At 45.8% G+C, this 25,082-nt stretch overlaps 1 protein-coding gene and 1 non-coding gene across 2 annotated transcripts in view; both read right to left on the bottom strand.

Annotated features, from left to right (window-relative positions):
- HLF (HLF transcription factor, PAR bZIP family member) overlaps positions 1 to 8,832 on the bottom strand; it is a 52,454-nt gene extending 43,622 nt beyond the window's left edge. The window contains exons 1-2 of the mRNA XM_068978533.1: positions 8,718 to 8,832; positions 6,204 to 6,539 (exon numbers count right to left, since the gene is read on the bottom strand). Coding sequence (XP_068834634.1) covers positions 6,204 to 6,539; positions 8,718 to 8,832 — 451 coding nt within the window. The remainder of the gene's footprint in view (positions 1 to 6,203; positions 6,540 to 8,717) is intronic.
- Positions 8,833 to 19,407: 10,575 nt separating this feature from the next.
- On the bottom strand, positions 19,408 to 19,514 carry LOC138084968 (U6 spliceosomal RNA). Its single transcript, XR_011145357.1, has one exon. It is a non-coding gene; the product is annotated as a U6 spliceosomal RNA (small nuclear RNA).
- Between the last annotated feature and the right edge of the window lie 5,568 nt (positions 19,515 to 25,082).

The following is a 25,082-nucleotide window of genomic DNA, read 5'->3' as shown; positions in this document are numbered from 1 at the left end:
GGGGTGAGCAAGACTCGGCAGAGAAGCAAAGGAGAAACGCCAACTCCAGAGGCCTTAATTGGCCAGGAAGGGAGAAGTGTGGAGACTCCCCAGGAACCCAGCGAGAGATGAGGTCCTCCTATGAGAGATGAGACCAGACGGGAATGAGGAAGCCCTCAGAGCAGCTGTGACTGGGCACTTGCTGCGGGCTCATCACTGTGCCAAGTATTCCTCAGCAATCCTTCAACAGCCTAGAAGGCAGGTCCAGGGATTTCTCCGAAGTTCCAGACGGGAAATGCAAAGCTCACACCATTTAAAGGACATCTCCAAGAGCATGGGCGAACGTAGCAGGGATGGGATTTACACCAGGTGTGTTTGTTTGTGGGATCCTGTGCCCTACAAGAGTGACACGCTGCTTGGATGACCCGCGTATCAAACACAGGTCACCCTGATGGACATCTGAATGGTGAGCTAGCAAGCACCTAGGTCGGAAACACATTTCAGTTTATTCCAAAACAGTGGTTGAGTGGTTTCAGGTTAAGACACGTGCTAGGGGAACACCAAGCAGTATAATAAAGTGGGATATGACCTGGCACCGATATTCTTGGCCCTTCCCACAACAGGACCAGATGCAGGCCCTGCACCTCCCCGTCCCTCTCTCGTTTATTCTTTTCCAAAGCTTTTTCCATCTTAATGCTTCCCCTGCCACCCTCTCGCTTCCCTCCATCTTCACTGCTGAGACATAAAAAATGATTCCTGGGTACAAGTGATTAGTGCTGGTTGGCGGGGAGGCTTCTGCGAAACCCAATAAATCACTGTTGTCTCTCACCCTCTGGCTCTCTGCACCAGGATGTTATCGCGGCCCCCTCCTTCCCACCTCCCCACCCTGTTCTTCTGCTCTACCTAGTTCTGTCTTTACACTGCTATTTTTCTCGTCTGGTAGACACCGGCTGAACTGAAAAGCCTCTGCCAAGCTCCTTGGCAGGAGTCGGCCTGCAGGAAGCCTGCCCACCGCAGTGGCACAAAGAAGACAGCGCCTCTGGGCAGCTGGGCACTTGGGGTCTGGCTAGGACGTGGGGCAGAGCAGGCTTCCCTGGCATGGGAACGGCCCTCCAGAGCTCGGCCTTCTCGTGCCAGGGTCAGGATTACGATCGCTGGCTGCACTCATAGCGGCGTGCCTGGGAAGGGAAGCGAGGGTGGGGGCGGGGGGGTGGCAGGCGGCCAGCTCGCCACCCAGGGCCGGGCGAGCTCCGCGGGGCACAGCCACGTGCCCGGGGCACACAGAGCGCGCAGGCAAGCAGCCAGGGTCGCCCAGGCTCACGCGGAAGGGAGCTGGGGGCTGGGCACCCAGCAAGCGGCTGTGTCTACACTGGAGGACATGAGGTGAGAACCCAGAAACTGCTGGAGTAACATCAGGGAAGTGGCTCATTCTAATCCAGAATGAGGCCAAAAAGTCAGGCAGCCTCCAGGGTATAGGGCCCGCTGGGGGGCGGACCACAAAACACCCCACGTCCTAGTTTTGCAGAGGGAAGGGTGCTAGATGAAACAAATCCCTCAATGGAGAACGGGGTTGGGAACAGGCCGTTCCTTTCCCTGCTGGCAAGCCACGACATCCCTCCAGCTCCCAGCTTGCGGAGGCGTGTGTCACACAGCCCGCTAACACCCCATGGGAGGGGGACTATGTCCAGTGTCCATCTCCCGCTGGGAAAACCAAGGCTTAAAGAGGTCCAGAAATGGACCCAAAGTTACACAGCACGCCAGCGTACATCCAGGTTGTGAACCCAAGTCCCTGGGCCCAGAGCTCATGCTCTTAAGCACCTAGCCACCCTCATTGTGCACCCCTGTCCACCTCCTGCCAGAAGATGTGTCTGTCCTCTGCAGGGTGTGGTGGAGAAGATGAACTCGTACAAGAAACTGAAACCAAAAAAAGTCTGCCTGCTTCGAGGACAAAGCTGACGCTCTCCCCTCAAGGCCTCCTTGATCCCAGTGAATGGAAAGCACTCCCGAGACACGCGGGCACAGTGCACCTCAACTTAGAGCACTCCCAACCTGCAGACGTGACCAGCACACGGGACGGGAAGGTATGTGAACTGCATGCCCTTCTCTCCCTGCAGGGAGAAATCGAACCTTCGTCTCACGGTGTCAGAAAAGCCCAAAGAACTCTGTTGCTTTAGCAGGACCCCTCGTAATCTCAGAGGCCCCAGCACAGAACTCCCTGACATCACGATTCGGATCCCATGGCAGTACCTCCCTTCCACATCAGAACTTCATTACAAGAGGAGAACGGAGCATACACAATGCTGATTCCATCCTGCCAAGCTCCAGTGGGGTCTCCCCAACCCCCCACCCTCCTCTTCCCACCCCCCCCCCACACACACAGAAGGGTTCTCACTTTACTCCATAACCAGCCTTCACCACAACCCAGTTCGTGCTCAGAACTGGAAAGAGAGGCTTCGTAATTCTCAGCTGAATATGGGTCTAATGGTGGTAGGACACCTCCAAGCTATTCAAAGAAAAACCACCAGAGGAAACATTTCAATTCTGGCTTTACAAGCATATGATTTAAAAATAACTCTGCCTTTGTCTGCTATAGATGACTTTCCCTAAAGGGACTGCTGTCCTTAAAGCAATCACTCAATTCTCAGGGCAAACTGATTTTTCTTTTTTTTCCAGTATGCAGCACATACCTCCAGGAAAGCACTCCCGGGCACCGCCTCTGATAGCATCCGACAAACATACATTGAAGTGGTCAGGACAACTCCTGCCATCCCTGCGGGCTCAGGAATGTCCAGGAAGCTGCACCTCAAATGCCTGAGAAGCCCCTGCCGATGCCTACAGCATCCGGGAACAACCACTGCTCCTGATTAAGATGTCAGCCCAGAAAGCATAGTAATAACCCCCACTGCCAGAGGAGGCTTCAGCAGATCCCTGGGTTACTTCTTCAAGGAAAACTGTATTCAGATATTTAACTCTTTCTTTGAACAGAGAGGTAAACAGAGGAATAATGATGGGTGTATAAAACAGGAGAGGGCTTGCAGGGCAGTCAGAGTAAACAGTAAGAGAATTCACAGGAACACTCACCTTGTCATTCCAAGACACACTTGGGGTAAACCTAGAAATGCGTAATGTGTCATCTCTTTCACTTCCCTTCAGCCACACCATTGTAACACTAATGGTACAATGCTACCAAGTATAACTCAAAAGATGCATGCTGAGCAGAGAGTAGAAAACAAATATTTAACGAAATTGCTTTGCAATTATCTCCTGATCAGCCTGATATCTTAGTTTTATTAACTGAAAGTGGATAACTATGCTCTTATTAATGTTATGTCTTCTTGTTATATTTCAACTTAAGGTCTCCTGACTGCTTCAGAAGTTTTGCCATAATGCATTACAGGGGGTATCCATGTGTGTGACAGGATCCTGAATTAAGCCCAGATGTGGCCGTTCAAATCGCGAGTCGAGATTAGTAGTTCTGGGGCGGGCTGGGGGTAGGGAGAGGGAGGGGGTGATTTTGCCCTCTGGGGACATTTGGCAGTAACACCAGACGTTTTTACTGGTCACACAGGTTGGGGTGGGGAGGGTTTACTGGCTTCTACAGAACAGAGGGCAGGGATGCCCTTAAACATCCCACAAAGCACAGGGTAGCCCCTACAGCAAAGACTGACCTGAAGCGTAACAGTGCCAAAGCTGAGAAATCTTGCTCCAGACTGAGATTCTATAGTTCCCAGAATGTTCAGAGCTAACTCTGTGCTCTTCCCTTCTCAGGATTTGTTTTCCTCAAGGTTTACTTGGTATTTCTATTCGGGTCACCACTGTGATTACACCGAATAATGAAGGACACTCTCCTTTTTCAGGTTTGCCTGTGATATACCATCCATCAATTCCACATTCCCTAGAATTTACTTTGCATTATCACCTCTGTAAGAATAGCAGTGTTATTTTATCTGCACTGGGTATTTCAAGAAGAGCTCTAACTTCTTTTCCTTTTTTTGTCAGGAATATCATTGAGTTTAAATGAACTGAAGAGTGTTATTTATGAAGTGTGCTTCCATTATGAAAAAAGATATATAAGTGAAGAACTTATTTCTAGGTCCCAGTGCACCCTTTGATCCAAGCATCTTTAACTCCACAACCTAACAAAATGACAGTCGACCGAAAGCAGGAGTCCTTTGTTATGGACTGCAAGTCTGAGGAGGGCATCACAAGTTTCTGAAAGTCACTGACCAATATTGATTCAAATGACTTTCAAGCTCCAAAATCCCAATTCTTGATTTTTCAATAGGAACCTAAGGGTGGGGACCCGACAATCAGCATGCCTTTTTGGGGAAAAAAAGATGCAATATTTCCAACATGGCACACATTCTATACATGAACAGAAGACTGAGAAATAACTTGCCAACTGAGTGCAAGTGTTAGGCTTAGAACACTGCAAGCCAAAAACTATTGGTCAAAATCTCCTGACATTTCTCTACAAAACAAAGGGGTATACACTGTACCTAGTTACTCTATGAAGGTATTTCAGAAGATAAGCATTGGAAGAAATGATGGAAGCTGACACAAAGAGAATAATGGTCATAACTGCTCTCATTAAGAAATATCTAGTAAAGTAAAATTAAGTAAAAATAAAAATTAAAAAAAAATAAAATTAAAAAATTAAAAAAAAAGAAATATCTAGTGCTAGTCATCTGACCCCTTCGACACATTCTCTCTAACTTTCACAATGATCCAATCGAACAGAAATGACACCCTCCTGCACAAAAGGGAAACCGAGGCCCAGAGAGCCTGCAGCACTTTGTAAAGTCCCACTGCTGTGAGCAGATGGCAGGGGCACAGCTAAGCCCTCTCACCGGGCCTCTGTGCCCTTCCTCCTGCCTCTCTTCTCGCTCTGACGATTATTTATTTTGTAGTCTGTTCCTGGGAGAACGCCCCTGTGCATCCTAAGTAACAGGGGGTCAGGCTCACATGAAAGGAGTGTTTCCGTAAGCTTCTGTGGCCCCCAGCAGGGGCAGGGGCTAAGATTTCATGCTGTTCCAGGCAGCACCCTGGAAGCTATAATTCAAAGTGGGTTTCGAAGAAGGGGCCGCACAGAGAGACTGGATGGGAGAGCTTTAACTCCAGTACTAACATTTTGAGGCAGAGGCATTCTCTTCTTCCTCTGCACCGCTTCCTTTCATTTTCATCTTGCTCTGTGTGTCACAGAAATTCTACATGAGCCGAGGACACAGAGTTCGGGAATGATCTCCGGCCCAAGTCTCCCACTGTCCTGCTTTCTGGCCTCCCCGCGGCTAAGGCCCCTGGCTCGGTGACCTTCCCGACGACTTATCCGCTGCATCTTTGTTCCCGGTTACCTGTGCACATGAAACGGCTTTTCTTTCTGTGTGTTTTGTACAACAGGGCTAAAGACACAGAGACAGAGCGCCCTCACTTGTGTTTACATCTGAGCGTTTGCAGGTGGGTTTTGAAGTACCGGTCATTTCAGGTAACATTTTTGTGCAATACTTCAACACCATTTAAAGCCAGCCTTGTAGGTTTTGATAAAAGTGGATTATGTGTGGTGAACAGATGAAAATGAAAAAAAAAAAGGAACAATTTGGTAGGAATAGTGAAGAGAAAGACAGGATCGGATGCTGAAGAAGGCTAAGTCATGCTTAAGGTGAGAGCTACTTTAAGACTCAGTTTCTCAACTGACAACACAAGATGAAGTGGATGAAAAAGATACCTGCCCCCCACCCCTCACTCACATCTTGTTCCCCTTCAGGCCGAAAAAACAATGAATACAGGTAAACCACAGCATTATACAGACAGTCCACCCAAATCATTCTGCAAGGTCCTGTTATCTGTGTACTTGGGGAAGGAGGAAAAGAGACGGAGGTGAGTCGAGGCCTAAATTATCTGAATCATTAACCACAGGTTGGCATTCCTCAAACTGCAGTCCTTGGATCAGCTGCATTAGAATCCCCACTGGGGCTGGATAAAAATGCATATTCCAGGCCTCAGCCAGACCTGAAACATCAGAATTTCTGGGGGTAGGTTCCATAGAGTCGGCCTTTAGCAGACTCTCTGGGTGATGCGCTCGCTGAAATGGGACAACCACTACCGTGGCTGAAATCCAAGGCTCCTCTTTTCAGATGCACCCCTGAGGATCAAGACGTTCACATCAGCTGTCCTCCCCCTTTGCTCCCCTCCTCCCCAGGGGAAGGAAGAACCATCTGGGAGTTTACCTGGTCGCATGGGGCTCTGCACACAGTTTGGGGGTGGGATGCCAGGGTGAATGGGTGCGGAGGCCCGACTGCTGAGGTCCATGACGGAAGGGGCCGCTGAGGAGGTCGGCTGCAGCCCTGGAGGGTGGGGGCTGTGGTCATGCTGAGACGGGCTGGGGGGAATGCCATTTTCCGACAAAAACTCCTCCAGGTCCATGTATTCCAACTGGAAGGTATCTCCGTCATAAGGAAGGGTTTTGTCCCATAAGGTGGGCCCCAAGAATGCTGATTGGGGGACCGTCGGGCTATTACTCTCATCATCCAGCTTCTTTTCCTTGTCTTTATCCTTACTATATGCTGCAAAACAAGGGGAAATATTGGAGTTTAAAAAAGACAGTGAAAAAGTCTCACTTTTTTTTTTATCACTCCTCCTTGGCTTCTGCTACAAAACTACTTTCCACGCATACCGGGGCTGTTCTCTGGCTGCTGTTTCTTGTGGATCTAGAGTTAAAAGTTCAGGCAGGACATGGATCTCTGCCTGTTTTTCGACATCTTCCTATTTACTTTGGAAAGAAAGCCCTAGTCCTCGGGACAGGGCTAGAGACTGGTCTAGGATATAAACAAGACAGCACAGCCCTCCATGCATTATTTAAGGAGACAAATAATAATTTAAATCTACAGTGGGAAAATAACACCTGCAATTACATACAACTACTGTGATTTTTAAGAAAACAGCCAATAACTAGACATGATTTATCTTCCAGGAAATTCATTACAGTGACAATATGAGGTCATTCAGATTTAGAAAGCCAGTGCATTAGTAATGCTAATTTTGGTAAAGCAGGGACTCTCTGCCCTTCTTCAATACCATGTATTGAGCACCTACTAACATACCTGGTTCTTTTATATGTTTCTCCCCCCCAAAAAATCTCATAATAAACTTGCAAATAGTGACAACTTGCATTCACAATGAAGAAATAGAGGCTCTGAGGCCTATGGGAGCTTAACCAATGTATCACATTGCAGAGAGGAAAGCTGAGAACTTCCTAGCCCACATGTGTTTGCTTCTAAGGCCACTGGGGTACACTGTATTTTACAAAAGGAGTTTCTTGTTTTGCTGTGGTTTAAAATACAAAAGTGTTTTCTTCCTCCTCTTCCCCAAACACTTAGGTATGATCAAACTCAAAAATTACACATGTATGGGACCTGTCAAAAGCACAGTTACCAGAAAAGGTGGTTCCCCTGAGCACCTATGATGGAGATGTACAGCTATTTTCTACCTGCAAGTATCCCTCACCCCATCAGGTCTTTAACCAGCACTCTGGATTTGGACAAGTCTACTAGTCCTTAAGTGCAGGTGAAATCTGTGATTAAGGAATTTGGTTTCTGACTTTCTTCCTCACAGAAACACAGCCTCCATGCCATCCCTTCTAATCCTGTACAGTCTCATCTCCCAAGAATCTGACTTCAAAACTCCCACAGATGCAAAAGACTGCAGGCAGCACCTTCCTCCCAAGTGCCCCTCCTTAAACGGGATTTAAGAGGGAAGCTCTGTTCCGCAGACTGGGAACCAAACCCCTCAGCTCTTGCAGTGCAACAGGTTGCCCTAGGAAAGAAAAATGCGAATATGCCCCGGCTGCTAGCAGCCAAAGGATCTTTTAAGACTTTAAACTCTTGAGCCGCAGGGCTCACCTCACAGTTCACATTTGCTCCTGGGATACCTATGGCAGGAAACCCGCCAGCCCAAACGACAAATCCCTGGCGGCACCAACTGGATCCGGCGCCTCCACGCAGGACCCCTCCGGGCCTGCCCCAGCCAGGGTTGCTCGGGAAGGTTTGGGACTTACCCAGAAAGGGCTCAGGCCAGAGGAGGCTCCGGTGCGGTTACACGTGAGCCTGCCCCGCTCTCCCTTCCTACCAAGAAAGTGAGCGGCGAAGGGGGCCGCGCGGGGGGTGTGCGCGGCACCCCGCCCAGGGACCACTCCTCCAGCCCATCCCAGCCCCCATCTCCCGGTCTGAAGCACCCAGCCCGGGACAACGCGCGTCTCCGCCGGCGCCTCGGGAGCTCCAAACGCTAAAACTAAGAGCTGTGATCAGCACTATCGCAAATACCCCGGCTCCGCGGTGCGACCCCTGACTCAAGCCCCCGCCCGCTTGGAGCCCGGCCCTGGGGTTCACTCCCGGGCGCGCGGGGCGCCCCTCGCCCCGGCGCTGGGGCTTTCGTTCCGCGTGTGGGTGCACCTGGACCTCGGGGACGCCGACCTGTCAACTTCTGTCTCCCACCTGAGCCGCCCGAGAGGACCCGCAAGGCCCGGCCTGGGCCCCAGCGCTCAACTAGCAACACGGAATATCCCCTCGACAGAAACGTCCCCTCCCTTTTGGGGGGGGGGGGGAGAAAGGGTGGGGCGATAGGTGAGAGCCTCAATTTCATTCAAGCGGGGCCGGGGTGCCGGGAGTGGGGGAGCGGGGGATGCTCCGGGGGTACCCGGCCCGGGAGTGGGGCCCCAGCGGGGCAGCCAGCAGGGCAGCGCTCACCGTCTTCGTGATGAAGGGGGAGCTTCAGCGGGTTCTCCAGCAAGGACCTGAGCACGCCGTAGGGAGGCGGGATAAAGGTGGGGTTCAGGGGAAGCGGTCGGGACATTTTCTCCATCGCGATGCACTCAATTTTTTTTTTTCTTAAAAAAAAAAAACAAAAAAATAAAAAAACTCCAACCTCCCCCCAAAATGTTGCGGAGCTTTTTCCTCCGTCCTTTGCCAAAAGTACTAGCTTTTAAGGCGGTGGAGACAAGAGGAGAAAAAGAAAAAAAGATTACTTATGTCTTTATAAATACATCTGCATAAAAACACAAAACCAAAAGAACTTTCGGGCTCCCAGCGCAGACGACCCCCGGGGAGCGCGCCGAGTGCCCGCGGGCTCCTCCGCGGCGGGCGGGATGCTCTCACCTGCCTCGAACCTCTCGTCATGCACAACGCTCAAAATTGCGAAAAAGGAAGGAAAAACATGCAGAGCGCTGCAGAAGGCGGAGAGCCCGCACCGCCCCGGCGCGAGCGCGAGCGCGAGGCCGCGCGCCCCGCCCCGCCCCTCCCGCGCCGCGGCCGCTGCCCCCCGCGCCGGCGGCCCCGCAGCGCCCGGCCCAGCGCAGCCGGCCGCCCATGTGCCGCGGCCGGCCGGGAGTGACGTCAGTGCCCGCCCCGCGCGCCCAGCGGCGTTCGGGGGCGGGGCCGCGGCCCCTCCCACTGAGGCCCCGCCCCATCGGGCTCCGCCCCCGCCGAGGCTCCGCCCCCGCCGCGAGTGTAACGTTGCCGCGCGCGCCGACTTTCCGGAGCCTTGTGGTGCCGGCGGGAGGCGAAGGGCGTCGGGACGCCAGGTCCCCGCGGGGCCGTGGGCCTGCGCTGAGGACCGAACTTCTTCACAGTAAGAAGATGAATGAGAAGTTTATCTCTTTAGTTTTCCACCTGGGGATAATTTAGGGCATTTGGAAAATCACTCCCAGAGTGATTAGGGAGCAACCAAGTTGGGCAATGACTGCTTCCAATCGAGGATACTCATAAATATTACCCCCGGCCCAAGCCAAGTTTAGCGCCCTTTCTCTTGCCCCGCTCCCACAACCTCAGAAAAATAAGGACTTGCTAGAAGTTCAAATGAGACATAATAAAAACCAGAGGAGACCACAGAGGAGCGCTGCGAACTGTTTCCAGAGCTTTCAAGGCAATGTTAATAGGGATACACTCTGGCCTAAAGTTGAGTGAGGGCAGGAGAGATACACACTGAATAGTATTTCAGGAATATTTGCTCTAAAAGAACGCAGATAACTGTGTCTGGGTTACAAAGTCTGCATGGTATTTAAAATGATTTTGTAAAATTTTCCCCAAAGTAATATAACTGTTCGAGGCCACCACAGCAGCTGCAGGTTCGTGCTTGGCCAGTTTGCTGCCAGTGGTGATCGCTGAGCACTGCGTGAAGCCGGGTATGGCTTGGCTGGTAGCGCGGGCATCCAGGCCTGGGGAGCCCCTCCCCTCCAACACCAGACATCTGGGTCTTCCTCACCCTCCCTTCCCATATCTCCTCGCTAAGACTGGGGTACTGTCATCTCCGGAAAGGTCTGCAAGAGTGAATGGGCACAAATTAATACAATCTTACAATAAGACAGAAAGGCCTTTGTAAACACTACCTCTGGCTAAGAGTGGGCAGTGATTGCTATATTTAAAATGGATAACCAACAAGGACCTCCTGTACAGCACAGGGAACTCTGCTCAATGTTATGTGGCAGCCTGGACGGGAGGGGAGTTTGCTGGAGAATGGATATACATACCTAAGTGTATGGCTGAGTCCCTTCACTAGTCACCTGAAACTATCACAACATTGTTAATCAGCTATTCCCCAACACCAAATAAAAAGTTTTTGTTTTTGTTTTTTTAAAGACTACCTCTGGGGGGTGGAAATTCTTGGTGGCTCTTTCCTGGAGCCCCCGATGGCATTTGGAAGACAGGAGACCAGGTGGAGGGGGCCCTTGGCAGGGTGGCTTCTGGTGAGTGCCTTTCCCTCTCTGAGCCACAGATTCCTCCTCATTGGGCATATGATCAAGTGACCTCTACATTTTTCCTCATTTGAAAATTATGAGGAAAGGTAGGTGAGACAGTGCTAGAGTGTTTCAGACTTCAACCAAATTCTGAAAACATCAGGCTTTAAGCTAATGTCACATATATGTATCGAGCACCAGCTGTATGCCAGGGACCTATACTAGAACTGAGGAGGAAAAGATGGATAAGACATAGTTCTAACCCTCAAAAAAGTTTAGAGCCTGGCATATATGCACATTACAATATAGTTTTAAAGGAGCAAAAATAGGTAGATAGAGATGACATCTCCAAACAATCCCTCAAAAATCTACTGGCTTCAAAGAACAGCTGTTTTGTTTCTTCTCCTCATCATGCAATCTGGCCTAGACTCGGCTGGGGCACTGCAATGGCCAGCCTTCTCTTCCTCCACATGAGGTGTTAAGGCTTGTCTGCTGGCATGTGGCCTTTGTGTGGTCTCTCCAGCTGTGTAGTCTGCCTTCTTATGTGACAGCTCAGGGCTGCCAAGAGCCAGCCGTCTAAAATAAGCCTCAGTCTGCAGCACTTGTTAAGATTTTGCTTGCTAATGTTCCAGTGGTCAAAGTCAGACTGGTAGTCAAATCTCAAGGAAGTGAGGAGGGACTATACAGGGGGGTGGAAGTTGGGTGGCATAGTTCATTAGGAGGTCCCCAAAGTAAGAGTCTACCACAGTTATTTTATCTTAAATAAAGGCTAAGATTAGAGAACTTATCAAACATCATTATATCAAGATCTTTTGACCATTAGTCCAGTGTGTCGTTGGATGATTATATGTCCACTCAGTCATTCATTCAGTACTAGTTCAAAACAGCTTGTGTAAAGCTCTGGTTGCCAGGCAAAGGTGTCAGTCCAGAGGGATCAGGTCAGGTGGAAGCTTAGAGACTGGCTGGTGATATGCCATATGTAAGCAATGTGAAAAGCAATGGTGTGTGAGAGACACGTGCTTCCCAGGTGACGCTACTGGTAAAGAATCCAACTACCAATGCAGGAGACATGAGGGATGCGGCTTTGACTCCTGGGTTGGGAAAATCTCCTTGCGGAGGGCATAATAACCCACTCTAGTATTCTTGCCTGGAGAATCCCATGGATAGAGGAGCCTGATGGTTTATGGTCCATAGGGTCAGAAAAAGTCGGACAGAACTGAAGCAACTTAGCACACACGCACGTGAGAAACACACAAAGAGTACAAGAGAGGTCTGGAGAATAAAGATAAGGGAACTTGCAGCAAGCTTTCTCAAAACAATACATTAAGAATGCATAGTATTTGGGGACTTCCCTGGTGATCAAGGAGGTGTGGGTTCAGTCCCTAATCAGGGAGCTAAGATTCCACATGCCTTGTGGCAGAAAAAACCAAAACTGTGAAACAGAAGCAATATTGTAACAAATTCAGTAAAGACTTTAAAAACGTGCTGTGCTGTGCTTTGTTGCTCAGTTGTGTCCAACTCTCTGCGACCCCATGGACTGTAGCCCACCAGGCTTCTCTGTCCATGGGATTCTCCAGGCAAGAATACTGGAGTGGGCTGCCATGCCCTCCTCCAGAGGACCTTTCCAACTTAGGGATCTTTACCATCTGAGCCACCGGAAAGACCAACTTTAAAAATGGTCCACATCAAAAATAAATAAATAAATAAAAAGAATGCGTAGTATTTGTACATGTGGAAATCAGGGATACGGGTAGGAAAAAGGGAATTCTAGAAAGGAATGACATTGGTCAAGATATGGAGAAAGGAAATTGACAACTTGTGAATGTGTTTTAATTTATTTTGGATATAAATATAGGAGTGTAATTTGTTTCATTGGAAGGGTACATGTTTTACCTCATGAGAAACTGCCAAACAACTTCCTGAAGTAGGTGACTTATTCTGCATTTCCAGCAGCAGTTGAGAATCCTGACTGCTCTGAATTCTTACTGACATTTACCTCTGTCAATTTTAAAATATTTAGCCATTAAAGTGAATGAATGTCTCATTGTGCTTTTAATTTGAATTTTCATGATGACAATGTTAAGCACTTTTTTATGTGCATTTCAATCATTTGTATATTTTTCTGTGCAAACTGCCCAAATCCCTTGCCCAATTTAAAATTGGGTTGTTTGTCTTTTTTATGATTGAATTTTAGGAGTTCTTTATATACTTTGGATAACAGGTCCTTTGGCAGATACGTGTGTTTTTGTCCACTCTGTGGCTTTCCTATTAATTTTCTTAACATTGCCTTTCCATAAGCAAAAATTCATGGACTCACGGAACTTTAATGAAGTTCAACTTATTAAAAATATTTTCATGGCTATTACTTTTGGTGAACTAAGAATCCTGAGTTTTGGAGATATTTTCTTCTAAACCTTTTATAGTTTAAGCTTTTCCTTGTAAGTCAGTGACCCATCTCAAATTAAATTTTGTGGATAGCACTGAGATAGAGGTTGAGGCTCTGTTTTTTTGCTTTTTTGTTTTTTTCTCATGGGAATATTTGATTGTTCTAGCAGCAACTATTGGAAAGACTTTTACTTCCCCTTTGAGTGGCTTTGGTAGGTTTATTGAAAATTATTTGACTGTATATTTGTGAGTGATCAAAAACTTTGATCCTTGAGGGAAAATGGACACTTTATTTCCAAGAACAGAATAATGCTTTTTCTAAGTTTCCTGGGCTCTGATTCGTATCAAGCAGCCAAACAAAGTTCATTCACGTTCAAGGCTAAAATGGATGGCTCACTTTGGATGGCTCATTTGGTTTGTTACACTACAAGAACTTCTACAAAGCTATCCATGTTAAGGTAAATAAGAGCCTAGAGGCAGAGGGATGGCTAATTTGCTTTTTATGTCTAAGAGTAAATAATCAAGTCTATTGAATGCTTTTTGTTACAAATGTGAATATTTTCAGCCCTCCTGTCCTAACCCGCATGTGCTTGGGGGATAAAAAGGTCAAAGCTAAACCTCTGTTGCATACATCCAAACAAATAAATTCTGTAAGGAGAACATTTAACAGGTCAGTGGAAACTCTTTAGTTGTCTCTTCAAGTAGGGAAGGATAGCAGAGGTTCCTGGAGTATGGAACTGTCCTAAAAATAGAAATGACCTTGGAAGAAAGGTTTCTCAGACAACCTCTTAAAAGCTGTCAGCACAGCCCTGCTCTGCCCTGATGGTTTGGGAATCAGCGTTCTGTCCAGCCAGGGGTTTGCACCTGGCCTGTCATTTCAGAACTTGGGTGAGACTAAGTGAGGAAGTCTTTCTTGCAGCCTAGTGGGGGCATATTTGATACTGCCGCCGTGGCACTGCCCTGCAGGTCTGCAGAAAGGTCTTTGCAGAGTAAGCATCATCTGTGTTTCAGGTTCCCAGTGGGTGTGAAAGCTTTTGAGCACACAATGCCTGCCACTGTACCCTACCAGTGGCTGGAAGCCTATGGTGCTGAGAAGCAGCCACTGAGGTTATAAAAGGCTTTATGTGCCAGCGAGCCAAACCTCTAGATGAACCTGTTTATCTTGCTGCCAGAAAGGGCACTTTATCCAGGAAATTAATTCAGAAGTAAAAGACATCACATGGGCGTTGAGCTGGATACGCCTCACCCAGCTTTCCCTCTCTCCTTCCTGAAACCTCTATTCTGGCTAAAACACCAAAGATAGGAAAATTATATTTAATTAGCTTAACTACTCAGTTCAGTTCAGTTCAATCACTCAGTCGTGTCCGACTCTTTGCGACCCCGTGAATCGCAGCACACCAGGCCTCCCTGTCCATCACCAGCTCCTGGAGTTCACTCAGATTCACGTCCATCAAGTCAGTGATGTCATCCAGCCATCTCATCCTCGGTCATCCCCTTCTCCTCCTGCCCCCAGTCCCTCCCAGCATCAGAGTCTTTTCCAATGAGTCAACTCTTCACATGAGGTGGCCAAAGTACTGGAGTTTCAGCTTTAGCATCAGTCCTTCCAAAGAAATCCCAGGACTGATCTCCTTTAGAATGGATTGGTTGGATCTCCTTACAGTCCAAGGGACTCTCAAGAATCTTCTTCAACACCACAGTTCAAATGCATCAATTCTTCGGTGCTTACCCTTCTTCACAGTCCAACTCTCACATCCATACATGACCACTGGAAAAACCATAGCCTTGACTAGATGGACCTTAGTCGGCAAAGTAATGTCTCTGCTTTTGAATATGCTATCTAGGTTGGTCATAACTTTTCTTCCAAGGAGTAAGCGTCTATTAATTTCATGGCTGCAGTCACCACCTGCAGTGATTTTAGAGCCCCAGAAAATAAAGTCAGACACTGTTTCCACTGTTTCCCCATCTATTTCCCATGAAGTGATGGGACCAGATGCCATGATCTTTGTTTTCTGAATGTTGAGCTTTAAGTCAACTTTTTCACTCTCCTCTTTCACTTTCATCAAGAGGCTTTTTAGTTCCTCTTCACTTTCTGCCATAAGGGTGGTGTCATCTGCATATCTGAGGTGATTGATATTTCTCCCAGCAATCTTGATTCCAGCTTGTGCTTCTTCCAGTCCAGCTTTTCTCATGATGTACTCTGCATATAAGTTAAATAAGCAGGGTGACAATATACAGCCTTGACATACTCCTTTTCCTATTTGGAACCAGTCTGTTGTTCCATGTCCAGTTCTAACTGTTGCTTCCTGACCTGCATACAGATTTCTCAAGAGGCAGGTTAGGTGGTCTTGTATTCCCATCTCTTTCAGAATTTCCTACAGTTTATTGTGATCCACACAGTCAAAGGCTTTGGCATAGTCAAAAAAGCAGAAATAGATGTTTTTCTGGAACTCTTTTGCTTTTTCCGTGATCTAGCAAATGTTGGCAATTTGATCTCTGGTTCCTCTGCCTTTTCTAAAACCAGCTTGAACATCAGGGAGTTCACAGTTCAAGTATTGCTGAAGCCTGGCTTGGAGAATTTTGAGCATTACTTTACTAGCATGTGAGATGGGTGCAATTGTGCGGTAGTTTGAGCATTCTTTGGCATTGCCTTTCTCTGGGATTGGAATGAAAACTAACCTTTTCCAGTCCTGTGGCCACTGCTGAGTTTTCCAAATTTGCTGGCATATTGAGTACAGCACTTTCAGAGCATCATCTTTCAGGATTTGAAAGAGCTCAACTGGAATGCCATCACCTCCACTAGCTTTGTTTGTTGTGATGCTTTCTAAGGTCCACTTGACTTCACATTCCAGGATGTCTGGCTCTAGATGAGTGATCATACCATTGTGATTATCTGGGTAGTGAAGATCCTTTTTGTACAGTTCTTCTGTGTATTCTTGCCACCTCTTTTTAATATCTTCTGCTTCTGTTAGGTCCATACCATTTCTGTCCTTTATCGAGCACATCTTTGCATGGATTTGGAGGCCAGGAGCTGGGATGGCTGGAGGGTGAGGAGCCACTGCAGTTTCCTCACATTTCGACTCTTGCCAAAAATAGACATGAAACCAGTCAATCCTAGAGGAAATCAACCCTGAATATTCATTGGAAAGACTGACGCTGACCCTCCAATACTTTGGCCACCCAATACAGAGAGACGACATTGGAGGAGACCCTGATGCTGGGAAAGATTGAGGGAGCGATGGCTTCACGGGCACAGGAGGGCCTACAGGAGCCATCCCACATTGAAGGTCAGGAAGGGCGGCGGTGAGGAGATACCCCTCGTCCAAGGTAAGGAGCAGCAGCTGTGCTTTGCTGGAGCAGCCGTGAAGAGATACCCCAAACCCAAGTAAGAAGATGGTAGGTGTTGCAAGAGGGCATCAGAGGGCAGACACACTGAAACCATACTCACAGAAAACTAGTCAATCTAATCACACTAGGACCACAGCCTTGTCTAACTCATTGAAACTAAGCCATGCCCGCAGGGCCACCCAAGATGGGCGGATCATGGTGGAGAGGTCTGACAGAATGTGGTCCACTGGAGAAGGGAATGGCAAACCACTTCAGTATTCTTGCCTTGAGAACTTGATGAACAGTATGAAAAGGCAAAATGATAGGATACTGAAAGAGGAACTCCCCAGGTCAGTAGGTGCCCAACATGCTACTGGAGATCACTGGATAAATAACCCCAGAAAGAATGAAGGGATGGAGCCAAAGCAAAAACAATACCCAGCTGTGGATGTGACTGGTGATAGAAGCAAGGTCCGATGCTATAAAGAGCAATATTGCATAGGAACCTGGAATGTTAGGTCCATGAATCAAGGCAAATTGGAAGTGGTCAAACAGGAGATGGCAAGAGTGAATGTCGACATTCTAAGAATCAGAGAACTAAAATGGACTGGAATGGGTGAATTTAACTCAGATGACCATTATTATTTTTTTTTTTAATATTTTATTTTTTTATTTTATTTTATTTTTTTTGTAAATCAACTACACTTTATTTATTTATTTATTTTTTTAAATTTTAAAATCTTTAATTCTTACATGTGTTCCCAAACATGAAACCCCCTCCCACCTCCCTCCCCATAACATCTCTGTGGGTGATCCCCATGCACCAGCCCCAAGCATGCTGTATCCTGCGTCAGACATAGACTGGCGATTCAATTCTTACATGATAGTATACATGATAGAATGCCATTCTCCCAAATCATCCCGCCCTCTCCCTCTCTCTCTGAGTCCAAAAGTCTGTTATACACAGCTGTGTCTTTTTTCCTGTCTTGCATACAGGGTCGTCATTGCCATCTTTCTAAATTCCATATATATGTGTTAGTATACTGTATTGGTGTTTTTCTTTCTGGCTTACTTCACTCTGTATAATCGGCTCCAGTTTCATCCATCTCATCAGAACTGATTCAAATGAATTCTTTTTAACGGCTGAGTAATATTCCATTGTGTACATGTACCAAAGCTTTCTTATCCATTCATCTGCTGATGGACATCTAGGTTGTTTCCATGTCCTGGCTATTATAAACAGTGCTGCGATGAACATTGGGGTACATGTGTCTCTTTCAATTCTGGTTTCCTCGGTGTGTATACCCAGCAGTGGGATTGCTGGGTCATAAGGTAGTTCTATTTGCAATTTTTTAAGGAATCTCCACACTGTTCTCCATAGTGGCTGTACTAGTTTGCATTCCCACCAACAGTGTAGGAGGGTTCCCTTTTCTCCACACCCTCTCCAGCATTTATTGCTTGCAGATTTTTGGATCGCAGCCATTCTGACTGGTGTGAAGTGGTACCTCATTGTGGTTTTGATTTGCATTTCTCTGATAATGAGTGATGTTGAGCATCTTTTCATGTGTTTGTTAGCCATCCGTATGTCTTCTTTGGAGAAATGTCTATTTAGATCTTTGGCCCATTTTTTGATTGGGTCGTTTATTTTTCTGGAATTGAGCTGCATAAGTTGCTTGTATATTTTTGAGATTAGTTGTTTGTCAGTTGCTTCATTTGCTATTATTTTCTCCCATTCAGAAGGCTGTCTTTTCACCTTGCGTATATTTTCCTTTGTTGTGAAGAAGCTTTTAATTTTAATTAGATCCCATTTGTTTATTTTTGCTTTTATTTCCAGAATTCTGGGAGGTGGATCATAGAGGATCCTGCTGTGATTTATGTCTGAGAGTGTTTTGCCTATATTCTCCTCTAGGAGTTTTATAGTTTCTGGTCTTACATTTAGATCTTTAATCCATTTTGAGTTTATTTTTGTGTGCGGTGTTAGAAAGTGATCTAGTTTCATTCTTTTACAAGTGGTTGACCAGTTTTCCCAGCACCACTTGTTAAAGAGATTGTCTTTACTCCATTGTATATTCTTGCCTCCTTTGTCAAAGATAAGGTGTCCATATGTGTGTGGATTTATCTCTGGGCTTTCTATTTTGTTCCATTGATCTATATGTCTGTCTTTGTGCCAGTACCATACTGTTTTGATGACTGTGGCTTTGTAGTAGAGCCTGAAGTCAGGCAAGTTGATTCCTCCAGTTCCATTCTTCTTTCTCAAGATTGCTTTGGCTATTCGAGGTTTTTTGTATTTCCATACAAATCTTGAAATTATTTGTTCTAGTTCTGTGAAAAATATGGCTGGTAGCTTGATAGGGATTGCGTTGAATTTGTAAATTGCTTTGGGTAGTATACTCATTTTCACTATATTGATTCTTCCAACCCATGAACATGGTATATTTCTCCATCTATTAGTGTCCTCTTTGATTTCTTTCATCAGTGTTTTATAGTTTTCTATATATAGGTCTTTAGTTTCTTTGGGTAGATATATTCCTAAGTATTTTATTCTTTTTGTTGCAATGGTGAATGGAATTGTTTCTTTAATTTCTTTTTCTACTTTCTCATTATTAGTGTATAGGAATGCAAGGGATTTCTGTGTGTTGATTTTATATCCTGCAACTTTACTATATTCATTGATGAGCTCTAGTAATTTTCTGGTGGAGTCTTTAGGGTTTTCCATGTAGAGGATCATGTCATCTGCAAACAGTGAGAGTTTTACTTCTTCTTTTCCAATTTGGATTCCTTTTATTTCTTTTTCTGCTCTGATTGCTGTGGCCAAAACTTCCAGAACTATGTTAAATAGTAGCGGTGAAAGTGGACACCCTTGTCTTGTTCCTGACTTTAGGGGAAATGCTTTCAATTTTTCACCATTAAGGATAATGTTTGCTGTGGGTTTGTCATATATAGCTTTTATTATGTTGAGGTATGTTCCTTCTATTCCTGCTTTCTGGAGAGTTTTTAAAAATATGGAACGCTTCACGAATTTGCGTGTCATCCTTGCGCAGGGGCCATGCTAATCTTCTCTGTATCGTTCCAATTTTAGTATATGTGCTGCCGAAGCGAGCACTCAGATGACCATTATATCTACTACTGCAGGCAGGAATCCCTCAGAAGAAATGGAGTAGCCATCATGGTCAACAGAAGAGTCCGAAATGCAGTACTTGGATGCAATCTCAAAAATGACAGAATGATCTGTGTTCGTTTCCAAGGCAAACCATTCAATATCACAGTAATCCAAGTCTATGCCCTAGCCAGTAATGTTGAAGAAGCTGAAGTTGAATGGTTCTATGAAGACCTACAAGACCTTTTAGAACTAACACCCAAAAAAGATGTCCTTTTCATTATAGGGGACTGGAATGCAAAAGTAGGAAGTCAAGAAACACCTAGAATAACAGGAAAATTTGGCCTTGGAATGCAGAATGAAGCAGGGCAAAGACTAATAGAGTTTTGCAAAGAAAATGCACTGGTCATAGCAAACACCCTCTTCCAACAAAACAAGAGAAGATTCTACACATGGACATCACCAGATGGTCAACACCGAAATCAGATTGATTATATTCTTTGCAGCCAAAGATGGAGAAGCTCTATACAATCAACAAAAACAAGACCAGGAGCTGACTGTGGCTCAGATCATGAACTCCTTATTACCAAATTCAGACTTAAATTGAAGAAAGTAGGGAAAACTGCTAGACCATTCAGGTATGAACTAAATCAAATCCCTTATGATTATACAGTGGAAATGAGAAATAGATTTAAGGGCCTAGATCTGATAGATAGAGCACCTGATGAACTATGGAATGAGGTTCATGACACTGTACAGGAGACAGGGATGAAGACCATCCCCATGGAAAAGAAATGCAAAAAAGCAAAATGGCTGTCTGGGGAGGCCTTACAAATAGCTATGAAAAGAAGAGAGGCAAAAAATAAAGGAGAAAAGGAAAGATATAGGCATCTGAATGCAGAGTTCCGAAGAATATCACGGAGAGATAAGAAAGCCTTCCTCAGCGATCAGTGCAAAGAAATAGAGGAAAACAACAGAATGGGAAAGACTAGAGATCTCTTCAAGAAAATTAGAGACACCAAGGGAACATTTCATGCAAAGATGGGCTCGATAAAGGACAGAAATGGTATGGACCTAACAGAAGCTTAACTATTAGAGACCCTCAAATCCATTCACTTGGTGCAGGAAGATGCAAACCAAAAGTAAACACATGTTTAGCAGGCTAAGTTCTTGTCCAAAGGATGACTCATGTGAAGGACCAGGGCTGGGCTTCCTACCCTAGATCTGGGTTCTGGGGGTGTTTACTGAATGAAATGATAAGGACTAGGACAGACAGATACCTGTAAGAGGTGGTAAGCCATCTTAGATACACCCATCATTGATAAGTGGATGTTTAATTTCCAAATACATGGGATTTTGTTTAAACTATCTTTAATTCCTTAATATTAATTTCTAAAACAAACAAACAAACAAAAAGCAGTAGATGTGGTAAGCAGGTAGGTGTGGTTTATTGCAATCCAGAGGAAAGCGAAGAAAAATTGTGTTGACGAGAAGGAAAGAACAGATCTATAGTATGTTGAAAAGGAGAGAAAAAAATATAGTGTGTTACAGTAGAATAAGTACAGAGTTTGGGGTGAGACATACCTCGGTATCTCCTAATAAAGTAGTAATTAGAACAACATGAAGGAGGAAAAGTCACATTTATTGTGTGCTTAACTGTGTTCTGGCACGGCATTAGACACTTTTCATATATTATCTCATTTTTTGCTTGTAACATCAGCATAGGGTGTGGAGCACTGTCACCCCCATTTTACAGATGAGAACAGTGAAGCTTGGAGAAGGTAGTGACTTGCCTTGGTCCTATGTCTAGTTGGGACATGGAAAACCTGTGAGTTGAAAACAGCTCTGCTTGACTCCAAAGCATGTGTTCTTAACCTCCATGCAGGAAAAGAATGACAGTCATCCATCCAGTAAACTCACTGGGCTTCCCTCTGGTTCAAATTCTTCTTCTGCCTGTGACCTTGGATAACCTCTCTGATCTCCATTTTCTTTGTGTGAAATAAAAACTAAAGCTCACAGAATCACTAGGGGGATTAAATGAGAATGCATGTGAAGGTGCTTGGAAGGGCTGTATATTGTCACCCTGCTTATTTAACTTATAGGCAGAGTACATCATGAGAAATGCCAGGCTGGATGAAGCACAAGATTCCTGGGAGAAATATCAATAACCTCAGATATGCAGATGACACCACCCTTATCGCAGAAAGGAAAGAACTAAACAGTCTCTTGATGAAAGTGAAAGAGGAGAGTGAAAAAGTTGGCTTAAAACTCAACATTCAGAAAACTAAGATCAAGGCATCCGGTCCCATCACTTTATGGCAAATAGATGGAAACAGTGAGAGACTTTATTTTTTGGGACTCCAAAATCACTGCAGATGTTGACTGCAGCCATGAAATTAAAAGATGCTTCTCCTTGGAAGAAAAGCTATGACCAACCTAGACAGCATATTAAAAAGCAGAGACATTACTTTGCCAACCAATGTCCGTCTAGTCAAAGCTATGGTTTTTCCAGTAGTCATGTATGGATGTGAGATTTGGACTATAATAAAGAAAGCTGAACAGGGAAGAATTGATGCTTTTGAACTGTGGTGTTGAAGAAGATTCTTGAGAGTCCCTTGGACTGCAAGGAGATCCAATCAGTCCATCCTAAAGGAAATCAGTCCTGAATATTCATTGGAAGAACTGATGCTGAAGCTGAAACTCCAATACTTTGGCCACCTGATGCGAAGAGCTGACTCATTTGAAAAGACCCTGATGCTGGGAAAGATTGAGGACAGGAGGAGAAGGGGACAACAGAGGATGAGATGGTTGGATGGCATCACCGACTCAATGGACATGAGTTTGAGTAAACTCTGGAAGTTGATGATGGACAGGCTGTAGTCCATGAGGTCGCAAAGAATCAGACATGACTGAGCGACTGAACTGACTGACTGACTGAAACAAATCTGAGAACTTGTTAACTGGGGCATTTTTGCATTTTCTGTTCCTTTGCAGGGGTGTTCCATTTGTGGATCTACATATCTGTTTATTTGGCCCGTGATGTTAGATGCTTCTTCTAATCCAAACACATGTGTCCTTTTCTTTTTTCACACTTTTCTTGCGAAAGTGAGAAACCCAGGGTAGCCACCTTCTATTGCTTCCAGACTCCAAAAGATGTATGAGTTTGAAGTTCAATGAAAGAATCCAATAAAGCAGATCCCTAATAGCCTTTCAACCAGAGTAGAGAAAAGATGTCCATTTCCTGTATCTTACTAAAGGGTGAGGAATAGAAATCTGGGTGTTAATTGTGTATTAGTCACTTAAGTCATATCCTACTCTTTGGGACCCCATAGACTGTAGCCACCAGGCTCCTTGTCTATGCAATTCTCCAAGCAAGAATACTGGAGGGGATTGTCATTTCCTTCTCTAGGGGATCTTCCTGACCCAGGGACTGAACCCAGGTCTCCTGCATTGCAGGCAGATTCCTTACCATCTGAGCTATAGGGAAATCCCTATACAGGGTGTTAATTAGCACGTGAAAATTATTTCAAATCTAGTCAGTATAACTGAAGTTAGAGGTGTTTGAGCTACAGAGGCAAGGACTTGCCATGACTCAGAATCTAGCCTTCAGTTTTCTAGAATCCAGGCTTGGTCAGCCTCAGCAAAATTGACCATTAACCACACTCTAAAATATAATTTCCAAGCTGCGTGTTAGGCTCAAGGGCATGTGTTAGGGACAAGGGCTGTGTTAGGAACAAGGGCATCTCATCACATAGGAATGCAGGTTCCCTCTGTTCATTACATCTTCACTCCAAGAAAAAATGTGATCCACAGACCTCACCACCATTTTCTATATCCAGATTTTGCACTGGGCGGAGTTTCACATGGGCCATCTCATAACAAGAGGCCAGAATGATGCCTTTAAGCGGGTGTCTTTGTTGGGACATTGGTAATCGATTCAATTACTAGAGGCCAAGGTAGCTGGTTTTACTCAAACATGTGGCCTAAGCCATGTGTGGACAGATCAACTTGGCACAGCTTTCTTCTGTAAAGAAACACTGGGCATGCCAGGTGTGTTGAACTTCTAACAATACTTAAAAATTTGTATCAGCTGGATAGTGTTTCCTGCTCTGTAGGGACACTCCATGGGAGCGTCCTTGCTGACGATGGAGTTAGAGCTAGGCAAGTGAGTTGCATGGCCTTAATGACACCAGGCAGTGCCAGCTGGGTACACACGATCTTGCTGAGACTTCCCTCCCATTGCATAACTGTGAGGATGTGGACACATCCATCACAGGGGCTCAGAGCCTGGGAGCAAAAGGCAGGAGAAAGGGCCTTGCTTGGCTGGAGGTGGCATTAGGTCTTCTCACACACAGACAGACACATTCTAGGCTCACTTCATTCCAGCTCATTATGTCTCACAGGCTTCGAATCTGCTGGTCTTTGCTCAGAGCTGGAGGCAACCTTCCTGGCTTTTTGGACACTAATTTTAGGAGGCTCCAAGCACACTGTTTCCCATCTGCTAGTGCTTTCTTCATCAGGCAGGGAACATGAGGACTGAGGAGCTTTCAGCAGGCCCGCCCTTCTGTTTCCGCAGGTCCTCTTCTCAAGGCACAGAATGCTGATGGGTGAAGGAGAGCACTCTGGGACCCAGTGCTGTCCTGGATGCTGAGGATTCAAGCTAAGAAGAGAAATAGAAACATGGGGTTCCCTGCAGTCAGCTGGGAAGACAGTCACTTAGCTAGATACGTACATCAGTGTACAATTGAGAGAGACAAATGGAGTGTGAAGAGGGAAGTGACTGTCTCTTACTGAAGGGCTTTAGAGAGTGGCCTCAAGAAGGTTTTGTAGGCAGAATAGGAGTACATGAGGGAGGACGGGAGTGGGAGAGGTGTGGCGGGTGTAAGGTACACAGGCATAGAATAGCACAGTTGAAACTACAGGCTGTTCAGTTTCTGGAATGACAAGCTCACAAGAAGAAGAATGATACCAATGATCTTAACCATGGCAATGACTCTATGTAGAGCACAGACCAGGTCAGGCTCTGTGTGCTTTGCATCATCACAGACCATCTTCAAGACAACACTAGGAGATAGACACTGATAGCTTTTTGTTGATGAAAATGCTTGGGGTGTCATAAGCCAAAGCCACACTGGCTGAGGCGAATATGGGGAGTTTGGGTTGGCCTCACTTTGCCTTCTCATTGTCTCCGGATTCTCTCTCTGCAAATCGGCCTCTTCCACGCACTGTGAGGCTTCCAGTCATTTAGGAGTTTCATATCTTTGGCTTTCCTCCACCAGAGATGGACTAACTCTCTTTCTTGGTTTTGTAGACAGGCTCAAGTGGGCCCAGCTTAGATCAGCTGCCCATTCTGGGAGTGGGCAGTGGTGTCCTGTAGTTGATAGGAATGTGACCACCCCAACTGGGACCAAATGGTGGAGCAGAAGGAAGAGGAAGTCCCAAGAGTAGGGGGTTCTGGACTGGATGAAGCACAAGCTGGAAGCAAGATTGCCAGGAGAAATATCAAAAACCTCAGATATGCAGAAGACACCACCATTATGGCAGAAAGCAAAAAAGAACTAAAGAACCTCTTGA

Source organism: Capricornis sumatraensis, chromosome 8 (assembly GCF_032405125.1).
Source record: "Capricornis sumatraensis isolate serow.1 chromosome 8, serow.2, whole genome shotgun sequence".
Lineage (NCBI taxonomy): Eukaryota > Metazoa > Chordata > Mammalia > Artiodactyla > Bovidae > Capricornis > Capricornis sumatraensis.
This window is presented reverse-complemented; position numbering and strand designations above follow the sequence as displayed.